This window comes from Panthera tigris, chromosome B1, assembly GCF_018350195.1.
Source record: "Panthera tigris isolate Pti1 chromosome B1, P.tigris_Pti1_mat1.1, whole genome shotgun sequence".
Classification (NCBI taxonomy): domain Eukaryota; kingdom Metazoa; phylum Chordata; class Mammalia; order Carnivora; family Felidae; genus Panthera; species Panthera tigris.
The window spans coordinates 140263079-140285870 of NC_056663.1; the positions used below are offsets into that span (position 1 = coordinate 140263079).

Genomic DNA, 22792 nt, shown 5'->3' on the forward strand with positions numbered 1-22792 from the left:
TCTGAGCGGGGCCTGGGCAGCGGCGGGGCCGTAGGACCTCGCGCTGCGTTCGCGGGCTCCGGGGCGGGGGCGGCGGCGGCGAAGCCCCCTCCCCGGGGAGGCGGGGCCTGGGCGAGCTCCCCAGCCGGGGAGCGGCGGCGGCTGGGAAGGATGCATCAGAAGCTGCTGAAGAGCGCTCATTACATCGAGCTGGGCAGCTACCAGTACTGGCCAGTCCTGGTGCCCCGCGGCATCCGTCTCTACACCTACGAACAGATCCCCGTGTCCCTCAAGGACAACCCGTACATCACCGACGGCTACCGGGCCTACCTGCCCTCCAGGCTGTGTATCAAAAGGTACAGTCTGGCCGCCTCCGCGGGGCGCGCCTGGGGGGCGCGCCGGCAGCCTCTCCTCCCCACCTACACCCTTTTTTGTCTGGGGTCCCTGCTGTTTTCCCTGCTTTTCTCCTTGCCTATCATTTCCTAGCTGCCCCATCCCTTTCATTCCTTTTTGCCACCTCTCCCGTCTCGTTATCTTTCCTCCTCCCCCGCCCGGGTGCCAGATCCACGGAATAATGACAGTTAACAATGTTTATAATTACCCCTATAGCAATTTTTCCTATGGCGCTTTGCATTTTACAGAGGGCTTCTAGATCCTTCATCCCATTTGGTGCTTATTAGAATCGACCCCACTGACGATGCCCAAGTGATACTTGCCCCTGTGTATACCTAAGCTTTATTTTTAGAGCAGCCCTGTGGAAACTCAGATGCTTTGGGCCAAATAAAATGCCTAACATGATATATAATAGGAAATTATAATAATATAATAGAAAACAAGTTCACATTGCCATATGCAATGTATGGGTATATATATGTATATGTATATACATATATATAGAGAGAGAGAGAAACCCAATTCATTCATTGAGCAGATACTATGGAGCCCCTCCTAGGTGCCAGGTACTATATACTAAGTCAAACAGAGAACAGCAGACAAGGCCCTTGTTCTTCTCATGAAACTAAGGTTTGGTCTGAGTGACACGCATTAAAGAGGTAATAACTCTATTGCATAATAACCAGTGTGAAAAACGCTGTGTAGTAAAAGTGCTGTAGCAAAGAGAGCCTATAACGGGCACCACCCTCCACTAGAGCCCTAGAAGCATTTCTAAGAAAGGACTTTCTTCATCATCTAAACCTTTAAAACTATGAGTCCCCTTGAAAGCCTGGGTTTTAAAAAACAAAACTGAAAAACCAGTGTTCTAGTTCTTAAAATAGCAGAATAACTTTGTGTTAAAACTTTGTGTTAGGTATATACTTATAGAACTCCACTTTAAGAGAATTAAGGTACAGGGGCGCCTGGGGGGCTCAGTAGGTTACCATCCAGACTCTTGATTTCAGCTCAGGTCATGATCTCAAGGTTCATGAGTTTGAGCCCCGCATCAGGCTCTGCTCTGACAGCTCGGAGTGTGCTTGGGATTCTCTCTCTCTCCTTTTCTCTCCCCACCCCCGACCCCGCCTCTCCCCTGCTCTCTCTCTCTCTCTCTCTCAAAATAAACATTTTTAAACATAAGAGAATTAAGGTGCAGATATTGGTTAGCTCTAGGATACCGTGGTGACAAACCCAACGCTGGAATGTAGGCTGTTAAGTTGCTCAAGAAGCAACCACGCATCTGATTATTCGTCTTCTTTTGAGCATAGTCTTTCCTCAGTTTTTTCTGTCCTGTCTTGAAAGTGTTTTGGACTCACAGTCACAAAGTGACATTTCTGCCCATCCCTACTTCAGTGGATGGCCCACGAGCCTTCACAGTTTGAATCCTAAGTACTATACCCCCCCCCGACCCCCACTGTCTCCTTTGCATAAATTTATTACACAAGAAATCAGAGCTAGGCCCTGCTATGGATGTGGAGTCCACAAGAACAGAGCAGGTAGCGAATTGCCATTAAGTGTTTTATACCCACGTAGCAATAGTCCTCTGCATTCTGATGTTAGTGTCCAAATCTCATGGATTGAGAAACGAAATACATACAGTGCTTTAATGTTGGGTTGTTGAGTCAAAAAGACTTGGTTATCCAGGTCTGCCACTTAACCATTGTGGGACCTTGAACAAAGGTTAACCTCTCTGAGCCTTATTTTCCCCTCTTGTAAAAATAAGGGTAATCACAATGTGTGCTCCAAAAAATATCAAGGATTAAATGAGATTATGTATATAAAATGCTACACAGGGTGTGGCACCTAACAAGCCCTCGGTAAATGGTGACTCACTTGTTATCGTTGTGATTATTGATTTTGAAGGTGAACAAAGTATGGGTAACTTCTCACAGCATAAGAGTAGATTCTCTACAGGGAATATTTTTCCAAGTGCTCGTCCCACCAGCTTGGTCTTTTCCAGGTTCAGCTTCTGCCCTCTCTTCTTCTGGCTGTCAGGAGTGACCAGAACAGATTTTGGATGGAAGGAGAGGTTTTGTATGTCACAGCTGTTCTGCCAACACTGTTAGTTGGAAGGAGCATGCCAAAGCTTGTGGCTCTCAGTTCAGTTAATCAGGGTATACTGGGTTTCACTAAGTGAAAAGTTTTGAGGCAACAGGCAGAACAGAGTATTGATCGTCAAAACAGTTGTATAGTTAGAGGTGTTCCTTCACATTCCTGCGTCCTTACCCCTGCCCCAATATAAGTGGTCTTGATACTTGACGCTTGTACAGGGTAAAGCCTGAAATTCATAACAAGATTCACTTTATTCTTGATAATCAATTGATAGTGTGAGACCCTGTTATGTTTATGATGCGGGAAAATGAGAACCATGGTGATTCTTACCAATTCAGTACATTGGAGGTATATACGTTAATGCTTATTTATAAGGATTCTGAACCAGTAAACGTCAAAGATCTTAGTTTAAACAAAAAGATTTGATTTTGCAAGAGAACTGCAAGAGAATTTTAATCATTAGGCATGATGTCACCTTCTATTGATGACTTCTATTCACAGCTGGGGAAGCAGTTCACAAAATGGAGGAGCTGGAAGTGACTTGCTCATGATCACAGAGCTAATTTGTTGCTGAGGGTGAGGATGCAGGAGCAGTGACCCTTGTGACTCGTGGTTGGCGTGGTGCACTTTACGCCAGCCTGTGCTGTCAAGACTACTTAAACTCAAAGCAGTTAGGCATTTAGTGAGCAAATAGTACTGATATTAAAAGTAACCGATTGTTCCTAAAAAAGGAGAAACTCATGCCACCTGTGAACTAGTTTGGTTTCAAACAGCCACTGCAAAATTGTTCCAGCATGCCTATCTTTTTTTTTTTTTTTTTAACGTTCATTTATTTATTTTGAGAGAGAGGAAGGGAGAGAGCACAGGTGTGTGCAGGCAAGCCGGGGAGGGGCAGAGAGGGAGAATCCCAAGCAGGCTCTGCACTGTTAGCATAGAGCCCAGCGTGGGGCTCCATCTCACAAATCATGAGATCATGACCTGAGCCAAAATCAAACGTCAGACGCTCAACCGACTGAGCCACCCAGGCACTGGTGGCTGACATGCCTGTCTTAAAGGACATTTCCAGTGGTACAGTTTGTATTTATTCTGCTTCTCTTGAGTCTGTTTAATTTTGCATTTACATTTGATGTGTACTAAAAAGGTACTTTAAGTTTGTGCCTGACCTTATACTTGGCAGGCTTTCAGATACCTGCTTTTAAACATGTAAGTATGTAGCTAACATCTAGATTTAATCTGCACATGCATTTCTATGGACATTTAGCATCTAATCTGAGCAAGGCACTATGCTTGGGACAGTGGTGTCATAAAGAAGGATGGTGCCAGCCATCAGGGAGTTGATAGGCTGGAGGACAAGAAGGAATTTATACATAAATAACTCATATGAGGAGGGAAATGGTAAATATGATAATAGGGTGAGCACCAAAAGAGCTCTAAAATGTCAGGATTGGTGGAGACATGGATGAACTTAAAAATTTAATTAGGGGCGCCTGGGTGGCTCAGTCGGTTAAGCATCCGACTTCAGCTCAGGTCATGATCTCACAGTCTGTGGGTTCAAGCCCCACATAGGGCTCTGTGCTGACAGCTCAGAGCCTGGAGCCTGCTTCCGATTCTGTGTCTCCCTCTCTCTCTGTCCCTGCCCTGCCCATGCTCTATCTCTCTCTGTCGCAAAAATAAATAAAAACATTAAAAAAAATTTTTAAATAAAATAAAATAAAATAAAATAAAATAAAAATTTAATTAAACAGGGGTGCCTGGGTGGCTCAGTCAGTGAAATGTCTGACTTCAGCTCAAATCATGATTTCACAGTTCATGAATTGAAGCCTGGCGTCAGGCTCCGTGCTAACAGCTCAGAGCCTGGAGTCTGCTTAGGATTGTGTGTCTCCTTCTCTCTCTGCCCCTCCCCTGCTCACACTCTGTCTCTTTCAAAAAATAAACACTAAAAAAATGTTTTTAATATCCTTTTAAAGATTAATTGAGCAGAGTGAGATGTTGTATTTAAAAGGCAAATATGAGGGTAAGGGCTTAAAGCAACAAGTGTTGGATAACTGCCCCCCAAAACTGTCCCTAATCTTTTAGATGCTGACAGTGAACAAGCCAGTATAAATCTGAGATGCATTTTTGTTTGTTTTCCAGTTTGTTTATTTTATCTAATGAGACGGTAAATATCTGGAGTCATTTGCTGGGTTTCTTTCTCTTCTTTACACTCGGAATATATGACATGACATCAGTGTTACCTTCGGCAAGTGCATCCAGAGAAGATTTTGTAATTTGTTCTATTTGTCTTTTCTGCTTCCAGGTAAGTCATTTCACAAACACTATTATTGGTAAAGAGAACTTTAGTCAGACAAGCTTGGGCAAGTGATCTTACTTCACGCCCACCACTTGCTTTCCAGAGTCCCAACATAGCATATAGGTTAGTTTATTCATTTTTATAATATAAGCACCAAAAATGTTTTTATGGGAGTATATTTGGACTTTACTGTTAGAGTATACTTGAAATCCAACAGACTTTAAAGACTGAGAAAGTTTCTTTCCTTTTCTTTCCCTTTTTAGACATTTCTGTTGTAAGATTAAGGTAAGGATAAAAAATATATAAGGATAGGAACCTCTGTACTCTTATTTTCTGGCAGAGATAGAACACTAGTTACTGCTTAAAACTTGTTTGAGAAGGGTTCCCCGTCTTTTTCCTATTTATAGGTCTGAGATTTTGCATTTGCTTCCTTACTGTCTTAATTTTAACGTCTGGTTTTGCTGTTGCTTTAATGTTCATTTCCTTTGGTCTTTTTATGCTTGCCTGGTTTCAGATTCTTTTAGTTTCTCCTCCTCTCTACCTGTTGTATTTGTTAGTTCCCTAGCACTTACATTTTTCTTCAAGGATCTGTAAAATTCCTTTAACAGTTACATATAATAGTTTTAAAAGCAAATAATCCTAAAGAAGAAGTCAAGTGTGGACCAAAATCCTGCTGACATTTTTTAAATTAAATAAAATGCAGAGAGTACAGAAAAACAAAAAAAATAAAAGAGAAAGCTCTCATCTCCATTCTTCCAAACAGAGGCCAGCATTCCCTGCAGTTAACCTGTGGCTGCTGTTTGAAAGGTGTATCTGTAAGCCAGCTGCACAGATATTGCACAATGTGTTGTTTAACTTCAGACCTTCATCATTCAACTCAAGTTAAAACTTGGGAGTTAAATGACCAAAAACACATTGGGAACATCTCCCCTCCCCTTTTTTTCCTAATTCTAGTTTCTGGAATAATTTTAAATTTCTTTAAGGGAAAGAATACCTGTATTTTTATGTTATTATTATTTGAAATTTATTTTTTCTTTAAGTATTTTTTACGGTATACTCCTTCTCAGGTTTGATTTTTGTCCTGATGGCAGCCTAAACATCTCTTAGAATCCATCTCTGGTTTGAAAATGAAAATGAATCAATTTCTTTACAGTTAAATTTTTAGATGTATCTTACAGACTAAGATGCCCTTAATAACCATTAATAAGCAGAACTGGTTTTTACTCTACTGTTAATTATATGGATAGTATCTACTTTGAGAATCCCACATGTTTTCCTCAGCCCCCAGCTCTTCCCTTTATTCCTTCACCATCTAGCCAGAACTGATGTTAATTCAGGGAAAGCATATTAATTTTTATATTGGCTTAAGAAAACAATGCATTGCAGACTGAAAAGCTGAAATAATTACAACTGCCAACGAAAAAGCACCCAAAATGTTACAGTGACTTGCCCAGGGTTACTGAGCAGGACAGTTAAATCCTGTTCTAGCTACTAGTGCAATGATCTTTCTGGACAAGATGCTAATGACAGCTGAAGACAGCACATCTTCCCTACTGAAAACTACCATTTCTGTTATTTTATTTTTATGAAATTAAATTTATAACTTGCTCGCTCAATTTTTCTAAATTCTTAGAGTGAGCAGGCAATATGGTAAATCACAAGGATTGATTTACATGTAATTAAAAAAAATTTTTTTAACATTCATTTATTTTTGAGAGACAGAGCATGAGCGGGGGAGGGGCAGAGAGAGAAGGAGACACAGAATCTGAAGCAGGCTCCAGGCTCTGAGCTGTCAGCACAGAGCCCGATGCAGGGCTCGAACCCACGAACTGTGAGATCATGACCTGAGTCGAAGTCAGATACTTAACCAACTGAGCCACCCAGTGCCCCAATTTACATGTAATTTTTAAAAGACATAACATTTTTTGCTCTTTCACTTGTACCATTTTATATGCTCAGTGTTTTCCTACCAACCAGATTATTAGAGTACATTCTGAATGTAGAATAGTAGAATGTAATTTCAAGGGCTTTGAACTTTCCTAGAGGTCTTTCTGTATGAGGGAAGAGTAGAATATAGGCATGCCTTTCCCTAGATTCATTTCATTTACATTCAGTTCCACAAATATTTTTTTGAATGCCTCCTATCTAGACCCAGGCACTAAGCTAGGCATCAGGAATACAGTGCTGAACAAAACCAACCTGTCATAAAAATCAAGTCACCTAGGTGGGAGGGCCGAAGGGAGTGAGGCAGGGCATTTAAGCAGAAAAAATAGTTTGTGTAAAGGCCCAGAAACAAGAGATAGTTCAGCACTTTCTGGACTTGTAGGTGTTGACCTTTCTGGTTGGATCATAGGAGAATGGAGAAAGATGAGGCTGGAGAAGAAGAAGCCAGATCCTGAAGTATTTGGTTATCATGCCAAGGAGATTGATATAGGATGTCACACTCTGATTTTCTGTCTACCTTGATGGAGAAAGATATTCCACAGAAGGAAAGTTCCCAGAAAACTGAAACCATACTCCATTTGTCAGATAATTTTTCAGGCAGTTTTTTTTAAGGAACTCTAATAATAATACATTTCTTTTAAAACAGAATGTACTAAGTATAGGTTTACTTTTTAAAAACTCAGTGTTCTCTACTAACACTCTATATTCGACTTTCCTTTTGATAAGTGTAATTTTTCTCTTTATTTTCCTTTTCACAATGAAACTGGCTTTACTATTTCTTACTATTGCCATAAAATATATTAATGTAGGAGTTCAAACAAACAAAACAGTATATGGAAGAAAGTAAAAGCCATTTGAAATTCTGCTTTCCAGAGGTAACCACATTTGACATTTCGGTTAAGTTCCCCCAGACATTTGTGTATGAGTAATTGCCTCCCGCCTGCCTACCTACCTGTCTACCTAATTCTGAGCTATGATCATCTCTGCTTGCTGTTTTGTGTCACTCAACATTGTGATGATGAGATCTTTCCTTGTCAATGAAAATATGTACCTTGGTATTCTCTGGATTTGCTGTGTTTAATCTCAAGGGTAATCTGAGAAAACAAATAACCAAGCTTCTTAGAATTATATTTGATTGGGTCGGTGAACTCCTGACTTGTGGCTTAGTAGCCAAAGCCACAGACTGATGAAGATTTTAGACCATGGATGAAGAAATGACATTGCGGCTAGGTACACTGTTTTAAATAATGGTATTGAGGCTGTGGTGCCTGATTAGGTTTGTTTAATGACCAGAATCTGGAGGATTCTGGAATAGCTACCTGACCATTTGTCTGCCTTAGCAGTTGCTTACAAAATATTTGTCAGTTTGACCTACTTCATATAATCTATCTGTGCCATTTTCTGTACCCCCACTGTCACTGGCTTAGGATAGGGTCTTGCCATTGCTCTCTAGGGCTACTCTTAAAACCTCCCATCTTAGCCTTTCTGTAAGACTGCACTTAAACTCTTCAGTAGTATCACACCTAGCCCATCATATTGATGTTAAAATTCTTTGATGTGTAGAACTTGTCATAATTGTATTATGAGAGGGCCACATGACGGTCCTTAATGGTCTGTGTTTTCAATATGTTGCTTTTCCTGTGGACCCTCCAATAAACATGTGAGCACTTTTATTTATATTCTTGAGGAATGCCAGAACAGCCTTTTAAGATCCAATGTAAGTGGCATCCCTTCTGTGAAGCTCTTTTCCCCACCATTTCACCCACCAAATGCACACATACACCCACAAGCCCAGTCCTCCCCTCCTCCCCTGTGCTCTGCACTGACTTTTCCTGTAGGACTTCTTCTATTACCACTGTTCATTCATTCATTTCAGAAAAATCTCTCAGAGAATAGAGGTCTCATCCTTGTATCCCCAGTGCATGATACACAGCAGGTATTTAATAGCTGAAGGGAGTTCAACCATAACAGCCTTATCAATCTTAAAAGCAGCTGCTTGAATCAGATTAGCTTTGCTGTCAATATGGCAACACATAAAGTCAGCATAAGTCATAATCATTTTTTCTTGGACACAACAAAGCTGTGTTTAACTCACAACCCAAAAATAAACTCTATACAATGAACTCTTGCACAGACACGAAAAGTCTTAAGTGAAGAAACCAAAATTGCAGAACAGAATGTATAATTTGATTCCATTTGATTAACTTTAAAAAGTATATATCATATGTGTCTGTGTGGACTTGTATATCATACATGTTCAATACATTCTTTGAAGATACCTAGAAGGACACATAACAAATGTTATCAGGGGCTAATCCTGGGTAATAGATTAAGTGGGAGGAGCTTATGTTTTTACATCATACAATTCTGTGTTCTTTGATTATCTTTTTAAGGACATGGATTACTTCTACAGTGGGTACTTTTTTAAAAAGGAAACTGAATGCCACACAGGAGTTGCTTTAATTTCTTTTTGTTTAGCTTTGCTAAGATTTGTTCCATTTTCCATAGGTCTGTATGCTTTGCTCTGTGGGCTATCATCTTTTTTCTTGCCATCGATCAGAAAAAACCTGTCGAAGATGGATGGCATTAGATTATGCAGGAATTTCTATTGGAATACTGGGCTGCTATGTCTCTGGTGTATTTTATGCTTTTTATTGTAATAACGTAAGTAACTTAAAACATTTTATATTCTACTTTTCATGTAGGTCTTGGGTTTTATTGCCATGAATGTTTCCGTTGAACTTCTGAATAAACACATAATTAAGTTATAGAAGAAACAGAAGAGTCTCGTGTATATATAAACTCATTTTTCAAAATGGCCCTGCGATCTCTAACATCTATTATCAGTTCCATACTCATTATACTAATTTTCCATTGAAATATATATTTGAAGATATTTTCTTGAAACTAATGTAAACTAATTTTCTCGAAACCAAAAGTTACGTTTCCACTAAACCCATATAGCTATGTGATCCCTCAGATGCACATTACATGTCTTTTATTTTTGTGTCTATAGAGCTGAAGTTAAAGTTAGCGCTTGATAAAATTAGGAAGCTGGCTGCTGCTTGCTATTTTCCCTGATCCTTACTCCTCTTTCAGTGGAAAAAATAAAGGGTGTGTCTGTGAGTGTGTTGACCCAATTCTTCATAAGAAATATGTTTTCCTTTCCTTAGTCTTACATTTGGAGGTAGGCATAGAGGCAGACCGGCTAGGAGGTAAGTGACTAATAAATATGCATCTATTCTGAGTTCTAAATCAACTCTACCTTCTGACTCTGATGTCACAAAAGTCAGTTGTGTCCTTGTGCAAAGCACCATTTGAAGCCCTGCTATCAGATCATATAGCACCTGAGCTAAAAATATTGGGCTGCCAAACTATTGAAGATAACTCTCTACCTCATTACTTCATGTCCCAGTTGAGGAAGCAAACTGAATCTTCCCCTGGGCCCAGCAAGCCCTCCCACTCAGAAAGTCCTGCCCTCCTACCTTACTCTTTTCTTTTTCTTTTGTCCTTTAGTTTCTTCCTCTCAGAGCCAGAACAGAGCTGCTCGGGGGCAGTTCATATCCTAGGCACCCCTAGCCCTCTTCACAAGGACTAGAGCCTGTCCTCTCCACAAGCCCTCCGCATGTCACAGGTGCTCCAAGCCAGACTCCCCAGCCGTCACTTCCTGGGACGACTGGCTATAGCACAGGATTCTGCTGACTTGGGAATTCTTAAGTAGGACCTTTGTCTCTACGCAGTAACAGAGATGACTGCCAGTAAAGCTGAAGTGTAAAACTAGCAAACAGGAAAATCATAAATTTGGTTTGAAGTAAGAGAATTACTCATTGTAGCCACTTACTTATGAGCCATTTGCTTTTTAGGCCTAATCATGTTGGAACTTAAGCATATAATTAAACATATATGCAGTTAACCTTGTAAATTGATTTGATTTGAGTAAAGTACTCATATCTGCTCAGCTTTCACTTACTGATTTTGCATGAAACTGTTTACATCTTTTAGAAAATTTGAGGGAATAAGCTGATAGCTAGGAGCTTGTGAGTACAGTTATGTAATGATTGAATTGTTTCACTTACTCTTTCTTTCTTTGAAACCTAAGCTGTTTTTTGTTTACCTGTTCCTAAACATACCTGATAATCCAGGAGACTAGTGGGACTCTTTGTGCATCTCTCTTCAGAAAAGCTAGAAGAGAAAGACAACTACTGGAACTAATGATTTTTTTTTTAATTTTTTTAATGTTTATTTTATTTTTGAGACAGAGAGAGACAGAGTATGAACGGGGGAGGGTCAGAGAAAGAGGGAGACACAGAATCTGAAACAGGCTCCAGGCTCTGAGCTGTCAACACAGAGCCCGATGCGGGGCTCGAACTCACGGACCGTGAGATCATGACCTGAGCGGAAGTCGGACGCTTAACTGACTGAGCCACCCAGATGCCCCTGGAACTAATGATTATTTAAAGGAAAAATTGTTTTCTTTCCTCTGGTACCCGATCATTTCCAAATATCTGGTTTCTATAGTGGCTCTTTATCTTTTAAGGAACACAGGCTACTTTGAGAATGCAATTGAAAACTCTAGACCCTCCATCCAGGAGAATGTACATTTGGGCAGAGACTAACCAAACAATTTGACATGGGATTTCAGGGAGCTAGTAGCCCTACAGAAGTCCTTGGAGCCCAGCTGAAGAACTCTGCCCCATGTGATGCTAACTTTTGAGCTTCCAACTGCTCATTTAGATACCTAAATAGTCTATAAGCCCTTCAGACTTAAAATATTTTAAAAGGAACATTGTTTTGGGGCACCCGGGTGGCTCAGTTGGTTAAGTGTCTGACTTCGGCTCAGGTCATGATCTTGCAGTTCGTGTCTTCAGGCCCGCGTCAGGCTCTGTGCTGACAGCTCAGAGCCTGGAGCCTGCTTTGGATTCTCTGTCTCCCTGTCTCTCTGCCCCTCCCCTGCTCGCACACGGTCTCTCTCTCAAAAATAAACAAACATTAAAGAAAAAATTAAAATGATCATTGTCTCATGCTTTCCCATTCTCTCTCCCTCACCCCCCCCCCCCCCCCCCCCCCCCCCCCACACACACACCTGGCTCATCTTTGCTCATTTGCTGCATTAGTAAAAGCCACTTGCATGGCCTTTCTTACTGGGAACAGTCTAGCTACCTTCTACTGCCCTCTCACACATCCAGTCAGCCATTAAGATTTTAGTTTATTTGTAAAAAGTCTCCTGAATCTGCTGCTTACATCTGTCTTCTTTGTTCAACAAGAGCCCAAGCCCCTGTTCTCTTTGAATCAGTTATTCCAATTAATATTCTAGTTGGCTTCCTGTCACCTCTGTGTTTTTCACACTGATGTCAGAGTTCTATTTCTAATAAGTCAGTTTGAAAAGCAAGCCCGTCATCTCCTTCTTAACACTGCTATTCCCCCAGTGCCAGCGTGGTACAGTTCCAAATACTTAGCCTCACAGTACGCTGCCTTTCAGCCTCCCTTCTTCTCAAAACCTTCCCACCGTATGCTCTGTTCCTTTTCCTTGAGAACTCCCTCTTCCCACAGAATCATATGAATTCCTCAAGACCCTGCTTAGATATCATCTCCTCTGCGAAGCATTTATTAGCCACTCTAGGTAACAATTGCCCCCTCCTCTGTGTTCACACATTCTGTTCACAGCTCTTGTCATTGGATTATAATCACTTCTTTATGTCTGCCCCTCTCATAGTCTATGAGCTCACTCACTGAGAGAGTCCATGTCGTAGTCAGCTTTGTTTCTACAGGACTGAAGTTGTCTCTGGCATATAATAGGTACTCAGAAAATGCTTTTTTATGAATAAGTGTGGTTTCCACTAGCTCTCTTTGGAATTTCGTTTGTCCTCCTAAGAAACCTAACAGTTATATGGAACATGAATGTTGTAAGGAAGGAAGTTCATCATGTTTAGAAATGAAAAAACTACATAAGTAGTCTTCTACATATAATGTAAAAGCCAGAATTAGTCTTTTCCTTCTCTTATTTGTGTAACAATTAACATTTGATTTCCTTCTAGTACTGGCGTCAAGTGTACTTGATCACAGTGCTTGCCATGATCCTGGCAGTGTTCTTCGCACAGATCCATCCCAATTACCTCACCCAGCAGTGGCAGAGGCTCCGTTCTATCATCTTCTGTTCTGTTTCGGGATATGGAGTGATCCCAACTCTTCACTGGGTTTGGCTCAATGGAGGAATCGGTGCTCCTATTGTACAGGTAGGTTGAATGTAGTCAATAGTTTTTTCTTTTTTTTTTTTGTCCTTTCAGTTGTATTCATTTTGGGTAAAGTACTATAATCAGGCCAGGTGGGTGGGTCTCTGTCATTTGAGAAAATACTTATAACTGCATATTGATGCCATAATTTTCACATCTATATAAAGAAGTACGCCTTGCAGGATAAAGAAGTGTAACTACTGTTTTTTTCTGCGATATCTTTCTGTGAAATGATATATTCTTAACTCTCCTTGAGTGTGTAAATACCCAAGTCATTATCAGTGGAGGACTTCCAAGTTTCCAGCTTTGTCAGCTAGGGCAGAGATAATGCCAGTGAGAACGCAAATATGGAACTAGGAGGAATTGATTGATTGATTTTTGTGGAGGAGAAGGAGCTGGGAAAGATTTTTCCTTAGACCTGTTGAGTCGAGGCACCTGTGGGATGTAAAGGTGGAGATGGGGTTGGAATTTAGGTCAGAGTTTGAGACTAGTGATGAAGATTTGACCATGTCCCACCCATCAAGGAAATTATATTGAGAAGTAAAAGAAGAGCTATAAGAGGTAGGTATTATGGGCCAAGTCGGAGTACATTAAAGAAGTGGCTCAGTGAGAACTCCTCAGTATTCTTGAGATTAGAAATAAGACTTCAGATCTCAGAGATCCATGTAAAAATGCCTTAAATATGCACTGGAGAATAAATTTAAGAATTTTTAACATCACTAAGTATGCCAAGAAATCTAGCAGAAAGCAGATATACTTGTTGCAGTGAGACCTTTGTCTGAAATATGGGGATTTAAATGCAGGTTTTATTAAAAAAAAAAAAATCCTAGTTTTTTTAGAAGACCAGGGAACTAATAATAGGCTTTACACACACTGCATGAAGTTGGTAATAGCATGGTAGAAAGCATTTAGGTATAAAACAGGAAGGAAGGAAGGAAGGAAGGAAGGAAGGAAGGAAGGAAGGAAGGAAGGAAGGAGAAAGAAAAAAAAAGGAGAAAAAGAAGAAAGAAAGGAAAGAAAGAAAAGGAGGAAAGAAAGAGAGGGAGGGAGGGAGGAAGGAAGAGAAAGCAAAGAAAGAAAGAAAAGAAAAGAAAGTTCTGTGATATAGCAAATTGAGTGATATGATCTGGCCACTTTGCCAACTTGAGAAAAAGGGTGATGTTTTCTTCATAAAATTAGGAATTTAGGAGAAAAGTGAGATAGTAGTGATGAGGAACCTCAGTGATCCTGATATCTATGAAAACATCACTTCTCTGACAGTTTTACTTCTTGAAAATAAGTTAAAGAAAACAATGGTGAAATGCAACTCTAGATTTAATTCTAACCAGAAATGAATAACTGGTTATTGACATAGAAGAGGCCAAAATTTGGGATGATGTATACACATCCCTTTTAATCTTATAATGACAAAGAAAGAGAACCAGACCTATTGAGCCAATGGATTTCTGAGAAATTCAGAAAAATATGGGAACTTTCCTGTGTTCAGAAATTTTAAAATAGAAATATGGTTTAGGAAAATAGTGGTTCTGAAAGATGGAAATCTAATGTGATCACAGATCATTCCAGTGAAGAAGGGAGACTTCCAGAGAAATTTTCCAATAAGCTATACTTTTAAGAAGATGGAGAGGGGTGCCTGGGTGGCTCAGTTGGGTTGAGAACGACTTTTGATTTCGGCTCAGCTTATGATCCCAGGGTCGTGGGATCAAGACATGTGTCAGGCTCCACACGGAGCATAGAACCTGCCTAAGATTCTCTCCCTCTCTCCTCTGCCTCTGCCCCTCTCCCCCGCTCACACACTCTCTATCTCTAACATAAAATTTAAAAAAATAAAAAGATGGAGAAAGAGAAACTTAACCAAAAATGAAAAGTTCCGGAAGGGCTAATCCTGGGGATAGGTTGCAGTCATGTTCTAGAATGAGAAATCTCATGTTCATTAGTCTAAGAATGTAGGTTTTCAGGAGGACCCTGATAATTCTCAAATATTTGTAGAGAGAAGTAATTTTGTCTTTTTCTTAAATGTCTTCTTGGTGTATTAGGTTTACAACCAGAATTGATAACAATATATAAAATTGTTATGAAATAAATTATAGCTGGGTAATTTTCTCAGGGCAAGGGAAAGCTTTCCAGTGGAACTGAGAGATGGACTGCTTCATATAGTAGTATTCAAGAGGACCATTATCTGGGATGGTGGAACACATTGCATTGTTTGGCCAAACCTCTGCAGTCTTTTCTGGCCACAGGTCCCTGATCTTCAGTGTTTTGCTTCTTCAGCTGATAACTCCATTCCCCATGTGCGTTCCACCCATGAAACTATGTTGGTGGAGTTGGGTGTCCTTAGGACCTTCAGCCATGTTCAAGCTCTACCTCCTTTATTACCCTAACCTTTAGGACACTCTCTGTTCCACTCCTGTGGGCTATTTTCTACAGTACTGAGAGCAAGTTTTCTATTATTGGATACTGTCTACAAAAGCAATTTAGATTTAATGGGCTTAAATTCTGCCTCTGAATTCTACCTAATCAATGAATTAGATTCACAGTAAATTGGGAATTCAGTCATAGTAGGAAGATCTGTGAAAAAATGTTTTGCTTTTCAGGACTTTGCACCCCGTGTAATTGTGATGTATGTGATTGCTCTTCTTGCTTTCCTATTCTACATTTCCAAAGTTCCAGAACGGTACTTTCCAGGTAAGTAACACTTTTATAGTGCTTTTTGTGACTTGATTCTAAATATATGGTGGAGGTGTATGTTTCAGAGTATCAAAAGTTATTTCAGTATTATTGGTTATAGAAAGGCTCTCCTATTGTCCAATGTTATCTAAAACTTTAACTTTCAAAGGGCTTCCATAGACTTCCTTTCCTCCTCACCACAAGTTGAGTGTAGTAGATGAGGTCACTACCATTTCACAATTAGGAGCTAGTGACAAAGCTGGGAGTCTTCTGACTCCCAACCACTGTTTATTTTGTGAAGTACTAATTATCTATTACCAATGACTTCTTTATATACCAACTCATTCTTAAAAAATAATTTATATATGCAGAGATCCATAAAATAAGAAGAAAAGAGACAGAGGAAAATAAGATGATAATGAAAAGAAGCCAGGGTTAGGACCACTTCACCATATATCCATCATGAGGTTCTAAAAATAGATCACCAATCTGCATTTCCACTTCCTGGCACCCAGTACAAATAATGTAAGTTAAGGGTCTTCATGTCCCCAAAATATACACAAGCTAGTGACTCAATAGAAGGAAAGATTTCCCTGATTCTCCAGTCCAGAGAAAAAGACTTCTGATAGAAAATAACTAACAGGATACCAGGTAGAATAAATAATGTTCTCCAAAACATGTATTTGCTTGTTCAAGAGCTTTAGCTCTGGAGTCAGACTGCTTGGGTTCAAATCCATATTGCCCACTTACTAGCTGCATGAGCTAAATAAGTTACTTCACTTTTTCAGCTCATTTCCTCATCTGAGCATGGAGATACTACTTTCCCTCATGGGGTTATTGTGGGGATTACGTGTGAAAATGTACAAGAACCATTCAGCAAGGTTCCTCACAAGAAGTAAGCACTCAATACACGTTAGCAGTTGTTACTATGATGACGTCCCTCCACCTCAGTCCCGTAAGTGAAAAATGGGGTTTAGTAAGGCACAGAATGATGCAAGTCCAGGTGACCTTTGGCTTGAGTCGAGAATAACAAAGTGCATACAGCAGTGATTTTTTTGGTTCGGGGAGGTAGAAGTAGGTGTGTGGCTCAAATTCAAACTGCAGACTTGTCCCTCCTTCTTGGGTGAAGAATCTTCCACAGTGAATCGAAGACAGGATTATGCCACTTATGATGTGTGTTGGGAAGAAGAAAGGATGAGAAACCCTGATCTAGAGACTAGATCACAGAACCTCAGGCATTCTTCTGTGCACTTGGTTTTTTTCACCACTGAGCTTTAAAAGTGGAGTACCAAGAAGAACCTGAGTGTAAACATTAGGATTTAGGAACATAAGAAGGACATGTCCCTTAATTGAAGACCATCTTCATGCAGAGCAGAATTTTCCTCAAAAAAAAAATTTTTTTTTCCTCCAAAAAAAAATGCAGTTGTGGCAAAATGCATTTTTATATCACCTTATTAATAATTATTTTATTATTAATTTCTTCACAAGTACATGTAGAAAATTGAATGATGAAATTTTTCTGAACTACATAGTTATGGCCATAGTGTTTTTATGCCTTAAAATATTCATATCTGAAGTTCCCAGTTACCTAATAGAGGACACCTATAAAAGGTCAAATGTTATATCACTTTTCTTCCAGGTGAGCTTGACATAAAACGTGCCCCAAGTAGCTGAATGTGTGGAGTACAGGCACAGTAGAGCAGTGGACATATGGAGACCATACAAGACAAAAAGTCTTTACAGATAAAAGTAATAGTCTCAGATGTTCATGAATGAGTGGCTTAGAAACCTTGTCTGGCTGGCCAGTCCCCATTTATGACCCGGATGTAAAGAGAAACATGTGCGGGGCGCCTGGGTGGCTCAGTCAGTTAAGTGTCCAACTCTTGGTTTCAGCTCAGGTTATGATTTCATGGTTCATGGGTTTGAACCATGAACCCTGCAACCTGCAAGTGCGGAGCCTACTTGGGATTCTCTCTCTCCTCCTGTCTCTGCCCCTCCCCTACTCACACACATGCTCCCTCTCTCCCTCTCTCAAAATAAATAAAAAGAGAGAGAGAGAAATATGTGCAGTGGTGGTAAGATGGTGGGTGAATACTGTGAAATAAAAAAATTTATACCTAAGAAATTACTTTCACCTCAGTTACATTTTTTTAAATATGTAAACATCACAATGATATTTGATTGGGTCCAAAGATCACCAAAGATGTCCATGGGCAGAATTAAGTGGATCTGCATACTTGTATTACAATGTGATCAATTTTCTTTGTAGTCCTCTGCATTTTGTGCTTTTAAAAATGAGTCTTTGAGCTTCACTGGAGTGTCAAAGTGGTCTGTGGCACCAAAAAAAGGGTAGAAACCCCTATGGAAAGGATTGTGTTGACTTAAACTTTAAAATCTACATACTGGAGCACCTGGGTGGCTCAGTCAGTTGACCATCCATCCAGCTTCGGCTTAGGTCATGATCTCAGGGTTCATGAGTTCAAGTCCCACTTCAGGCTCACTGCTGTCAGCACAGAGCCTGCTTCACATCCTCAGTCCTCCCCTCTGCATGCCCCACCCCCATCTTGAGCTCTCTCAAAAATGAACATTTAAATAAATAAAATCTATATACTGTACTATTACTCTTGATAAGACAGGTAAGGTTAGAGAATATTTATACTACATGACCATAGAAGCACCATGAGTAAGAAAAAGTTACTTACATTTAAATTTCTGTAACTCTGTATTTTATTTTGATATTTTTCAAGAGGCTTCCCATATGTTAATTCATCTCCTTGGAATTTAAACTTTAAGCACAAAGAGAAATAGTTCTAAGTTGTATATGAATTAATCAACCTTAATTAAGCCATTACTAATTGCATTTTGCAGATGTAACCCATGATATATACGTGTGTGTGTGTGTGTGTGTGTATCCAGATGTATAAGACATTGGAGACAAAAGGTCAAATTCCTGAAATTAACCAAATTAGATTTGAGAACACACTTGGAATAGTATTTCCAAAATTCACCAATGTCCTTAAATTAGACCAAAATATGAATTCATCCTTTTTTAAAAACATCTGGGTTTGAATTACTCTCCAGGTGCTCTGAGATGGCCAAAATATTTTTGCTGCTAAGCCATATGTCCAAGGCCAGACATAGGAATATATTCTTATTTTAATATCAAAATATTAGAATCAATATTCTTTTTTCTCTACCTTCCCTTCTAGGACAACTAAACTACCTCGGATCAAGCCACCAAATATGGCACATCCTTGCAGTAGTGATGTTATATTGGTGGCATCAGTCAACAGTGTATGTCATGCAGTATAGACATAGCAAGCCTTGCCCTGACTATGTTTCACATTTGTGAATTCAGGTATGGCCACCTGCTGTATTCAGTTATTAAGCAATATGTAATGGGGAGTTGTATACCCCACTGTTTCTAAGATTCACCGTAATTTTTTCTTTTTCCTCCTATTTAATATATCATGAGTACTACTTTATAAAAATGGAAAAATATACTTGGGATCTGTAATAATAACTACTTTACAGCCCTTAAAACTACTAATTTGCTGCTTGTACAGAAAGTGAAAATTAGTTGGCATTTATAAGAAACATCTGAATAACAATGAATGTGAAACCAGTATAGAAATAGTATTTGTTTTACTTAACACCAGCTTAATTTGCTTAGGAAGGGCTCACCTCCATAATAAAATGGAGTCATCCTGTTTGATTCCTTTAATAGAAGATATTTAGAGTAGTTGATCAAGTTTTAAGTGCCTAACCAAGGCGAAGGTTGCAATGGCCTATGCTTAACGTAAGCTAGGAGACTGGTTTTGAATAATTACTAGCCTTTAAATATATGGTTTGTGAGAAACTGGCACTTAAAATATGATTTCCCTTAGCTATAGTCTCTCTTCTCCTTAGGAACATTGTATTTTTTGGTTTGCTAGAATAAAAACTTCAATCCTTTCCTCCCTTGAGAGAGGCTTTGAGAAGAAAAGAACTTGCATCATTTTCCATCGGATAAGAATCACATTAAAAACTGATTATATGATCAGGCAACAAATTCTGTGGTCTAATAATAACTAAGACATTATTAGCATTTAATCCTTTTAATTTTGAAGAATATTATTTAGTTCCATATAATAATTGCACTCTTGCCAGTGGATTACAGATTTTTGGTTCCAAAATTCCTGTAGAAGAATTTCACTGAATTTGCAGTCCTAAATTTCGTGATGGATGGGGGTTCCCAATTAGATGGGTGCCACTCTCAAGGCCACAGAGTCCAGATGGCCCAGTCTTGACCCTGAAATGAACCTTAAGCCTTAGAACAAAGTCATGCTGATTCCCCATTTGATGACATGATTGTTTACCTGTGCTCTAGTCTTTCCGTTTATGCATGTGTTAGCATTTTATTGACAACTCACAGTATTGATAACACTAATATTTGAGCCTGAAACATTAAGTTTACTCATTATATATACCTAAAAAATAGATCTCACTGCCCTACCATACAGCACTCTTCTTGTTCTTTGGCCTTGTCATGTATAAATTAAGTTCCTTAAAGCAGTCATTCACAAAAACGTGCTGTTCATTGGATATAAATTATTATTCAGATTTCTTAATGGGTTGACAGGAGTTGCTTTGAATACTGGTGTATCTTCAGAACATTGGAATTACCAAATATCAGAAGTGTTGATTGATGGTGAAGCTTATTTCCACATTGCCACATTGCCATCTGGTATTAGGAATGTTACTTTAATGTGCCTCAGTTTATGCATCTGTAAAATTTTGTATTTCTTTTCAGTATAGTGTTTTTGGAATATAAATTCCCCATGCTAGTATCTCAGTAAGGAGAATCTTCCCAGTAGACTAAGGGTGCTGTATTATACCCATTATGATGATGGAACACACTGCTTTGAAAATGGCTATTTTATAAGGCCACAGATTTGATCTATGTGCTAAGTGAAAGAAGACTTTAGTGTAATGATAATAGGATGTATTTTCCCTAAACCATCTCTTACGGGTTTACATGATACTGATTTTAAATAGATATTTTGTCATTTTAGCCAAACAAAATACACTGAGTAGTTATACTTAAAAAGTCTAGTTATTTTAGGCCTGATACCACTTTTACTATAAAATCTTCTCAAAATAAAAACATATTGAACTGTAAGTTTCACTTTCTCTTAATTTTTAAAAAATATTTCTGGGTTTTTGTAATAGTATATGAATTATTTAATCCTTGCCATCTGAATTCGTGGATAAAAAGATCATACTGTGTTTGACTTTTTTTTTTTTTTTTTTGGTTTTGTTTTTTGCTTTTTGGGTTTGTTTTGTTTTGTTTTTTTCATTTAAAAGGCATACAGGTCTGACTGTAGGGAGAAGTATACCATGTAAACCTTTCATCTTTTTATGAAAATGTTAAATACTGTAAGAAAGCTATCCTCTCTCATTTTCATCTTTACTATATTTATTATAAAGTAGGGAATGAACGTGGATTGCTGTCAACTAATAAACACTTCTGTATGTCAGCATTTATTGACCACCTACTGTGTGCACATCACTACTGGCAAAATTTTTAAGACATTGCTAACATTAAAGAATAACTTTAAAAATTGCCTCCAGATCTGAGCCTTGTAATAATGTATATTTAAGTTATTTTTGTTTTTATAGATTTATTAAAATAAGATTAAAAAGACACAATTCAGCTACCGTACTAAAAGGCTGGTTTTAATTTTACAGTGTGTAAACTATAAAAGCTCTTTACCTACAGACTTTACAAGTACATTTTAAAATTATCCATGGCTGTTTTAAATTGTCTATAGTGATTTATAAGGTTGTAGCTGACTAATTTGAGGCCATTATCTTTCTATATAAAGCCATTTTCAAAAGATAGTGCTTGTCTTTTTTGTTATGACACTGAGTGCAATTCAGTAAGCTGCATGGCAAAATATGTATTATGTAAATAAACTGGGTTTACTAAATATATTAAGTGCTGCCTGTCATTCTTTATAATATGTAACAGCTTCAAAATCATATTTTAGAATCAGGAATGAAGAATTCAGGGACTGTCACATCTTATGGCATCCCACCTGGACAAAGTAACCGATTTGAAGATTGTGACTGACTGGCATAAAGGTGTGCAACTCCATTTGGCAGGTACCTACCTGGAGATATCTTTGCCCTGTACTAAACATGAAGGGGCAAAGTCTACACTTCTGGATCCCTGCCAGTTGCTGAGCTGAGTAGGTCTGTATCCACCTGAAGTCATCATTCTGGGTAATCCCGTCCCTGCCAAAATGTGTGAAGAATCAGCTCAGCCACCAGGGGAGGGACACAAGTCTTTTATATGCATTATCACAATTACTATGTTTGTATTAAAAAGAGGTACAGATGCTACTGGATACCAGTGTCCCCCAAAATTCTGTACCAGACTTCTGAGGAGGTAGTGAGATAAGGAGCCAAAACTGCAACTACCTTTAAGGAAACACTTTCACGGGGGAGAGCTACCAGCAGCAGGGGTCTCTTGTGAAAAATGAAAATTCCATCCATGGAGGACAGGAATGCTATTGTCACCAAAGCTCTAGTGCTGCTTTATATGTCTGGGATCAAAAACACTACAGAACATACATGTAATTTCAATAGTGCCAATCACCTGAAGCAAAAGCGAACTATTTTTAAATGTGCAATGTAAAACTCGCGCCTTCAATATGAGAATAATTACCTGCATCCCACAGACATGATGCCAGAGCTGGACTTCCTTAAAAAGGGATAAGCTATTCAAAATAAATAGCTCTAATTGCAGCATAGACTTTTCTCTAAAGCAGTTAACTATAACTGAATTTGAACAGTAGTACAATCCACACTGTGTGCCATTTATTAAAAAGACACAAAGCCCTTATTTTTCCACATAACTTTAGATAAATCTCGCTACATCCAAAAAAGCTCATAATAAAATGAATCTTTCCACAAGCCACCAATCTAAAGACTATGGAATAATATGTAAGGTAATGTGATCTTAACACCAAACTTAGTCCACCAATCCAATAAATAGGTTTTCTCTTTAACATGCCAAAGCCTCTTTTCTGACATAATCAAGGATTACAGTATCTTATTTAACCAAAGAGTTTTTAAGTTCTGTATGTTAACCAGTTTCTAAGGAGCTTAAGTAAATTATATATAATGCAAAAACAATGTCAGACATTCAAAAGCT

General features: G+C 38.9%; 1 protein-coding gene across 6 annotated transcripts in view; it reads left to right on the plus strand.

Moving 5' to 3' along the window:
* Positions 1–22792, plus strand: part of PAQR3 (progestin and adipoQ receptor family member 3) — a 27730-nt gene continuing 4938 nt past the window's right edge. Inside the window, exons 1-7 of one of the 6 annotated variants that reach the window (XR_006216930.1) lie at positions 1–335; positions 4594–4756; positions 9203–9358; positions 12730–12927; positions 15519–15609; positions 16380–16546; positions 18801–18949. Coding sequence is in view for 1 of the 6 variants with exons in the window: in XM_042984322.1 (XP_042840256.1) it covers positions 151–335; positions 4594–4756; positions 9203–9358; positions 12730–12927; positions 15519–15609; positions 18801–18943 (936 nt within the window). In the remaining 5 variants the exon portion in view is untranslated. Of the gene's footprint in view, positions 336–4593; positions 4757–9202; positions 9359–12729; positions 12928–15518; positions 15610–16379; positions 16547–18800; positions 18950–21623; positions 21984–22792 lie in introns of those variants that run through there. The other 5 variants (XR_006216929.1, XR_443873.3, XR_443874.3 and 2 more) reach the window with 5 other exon arrangements.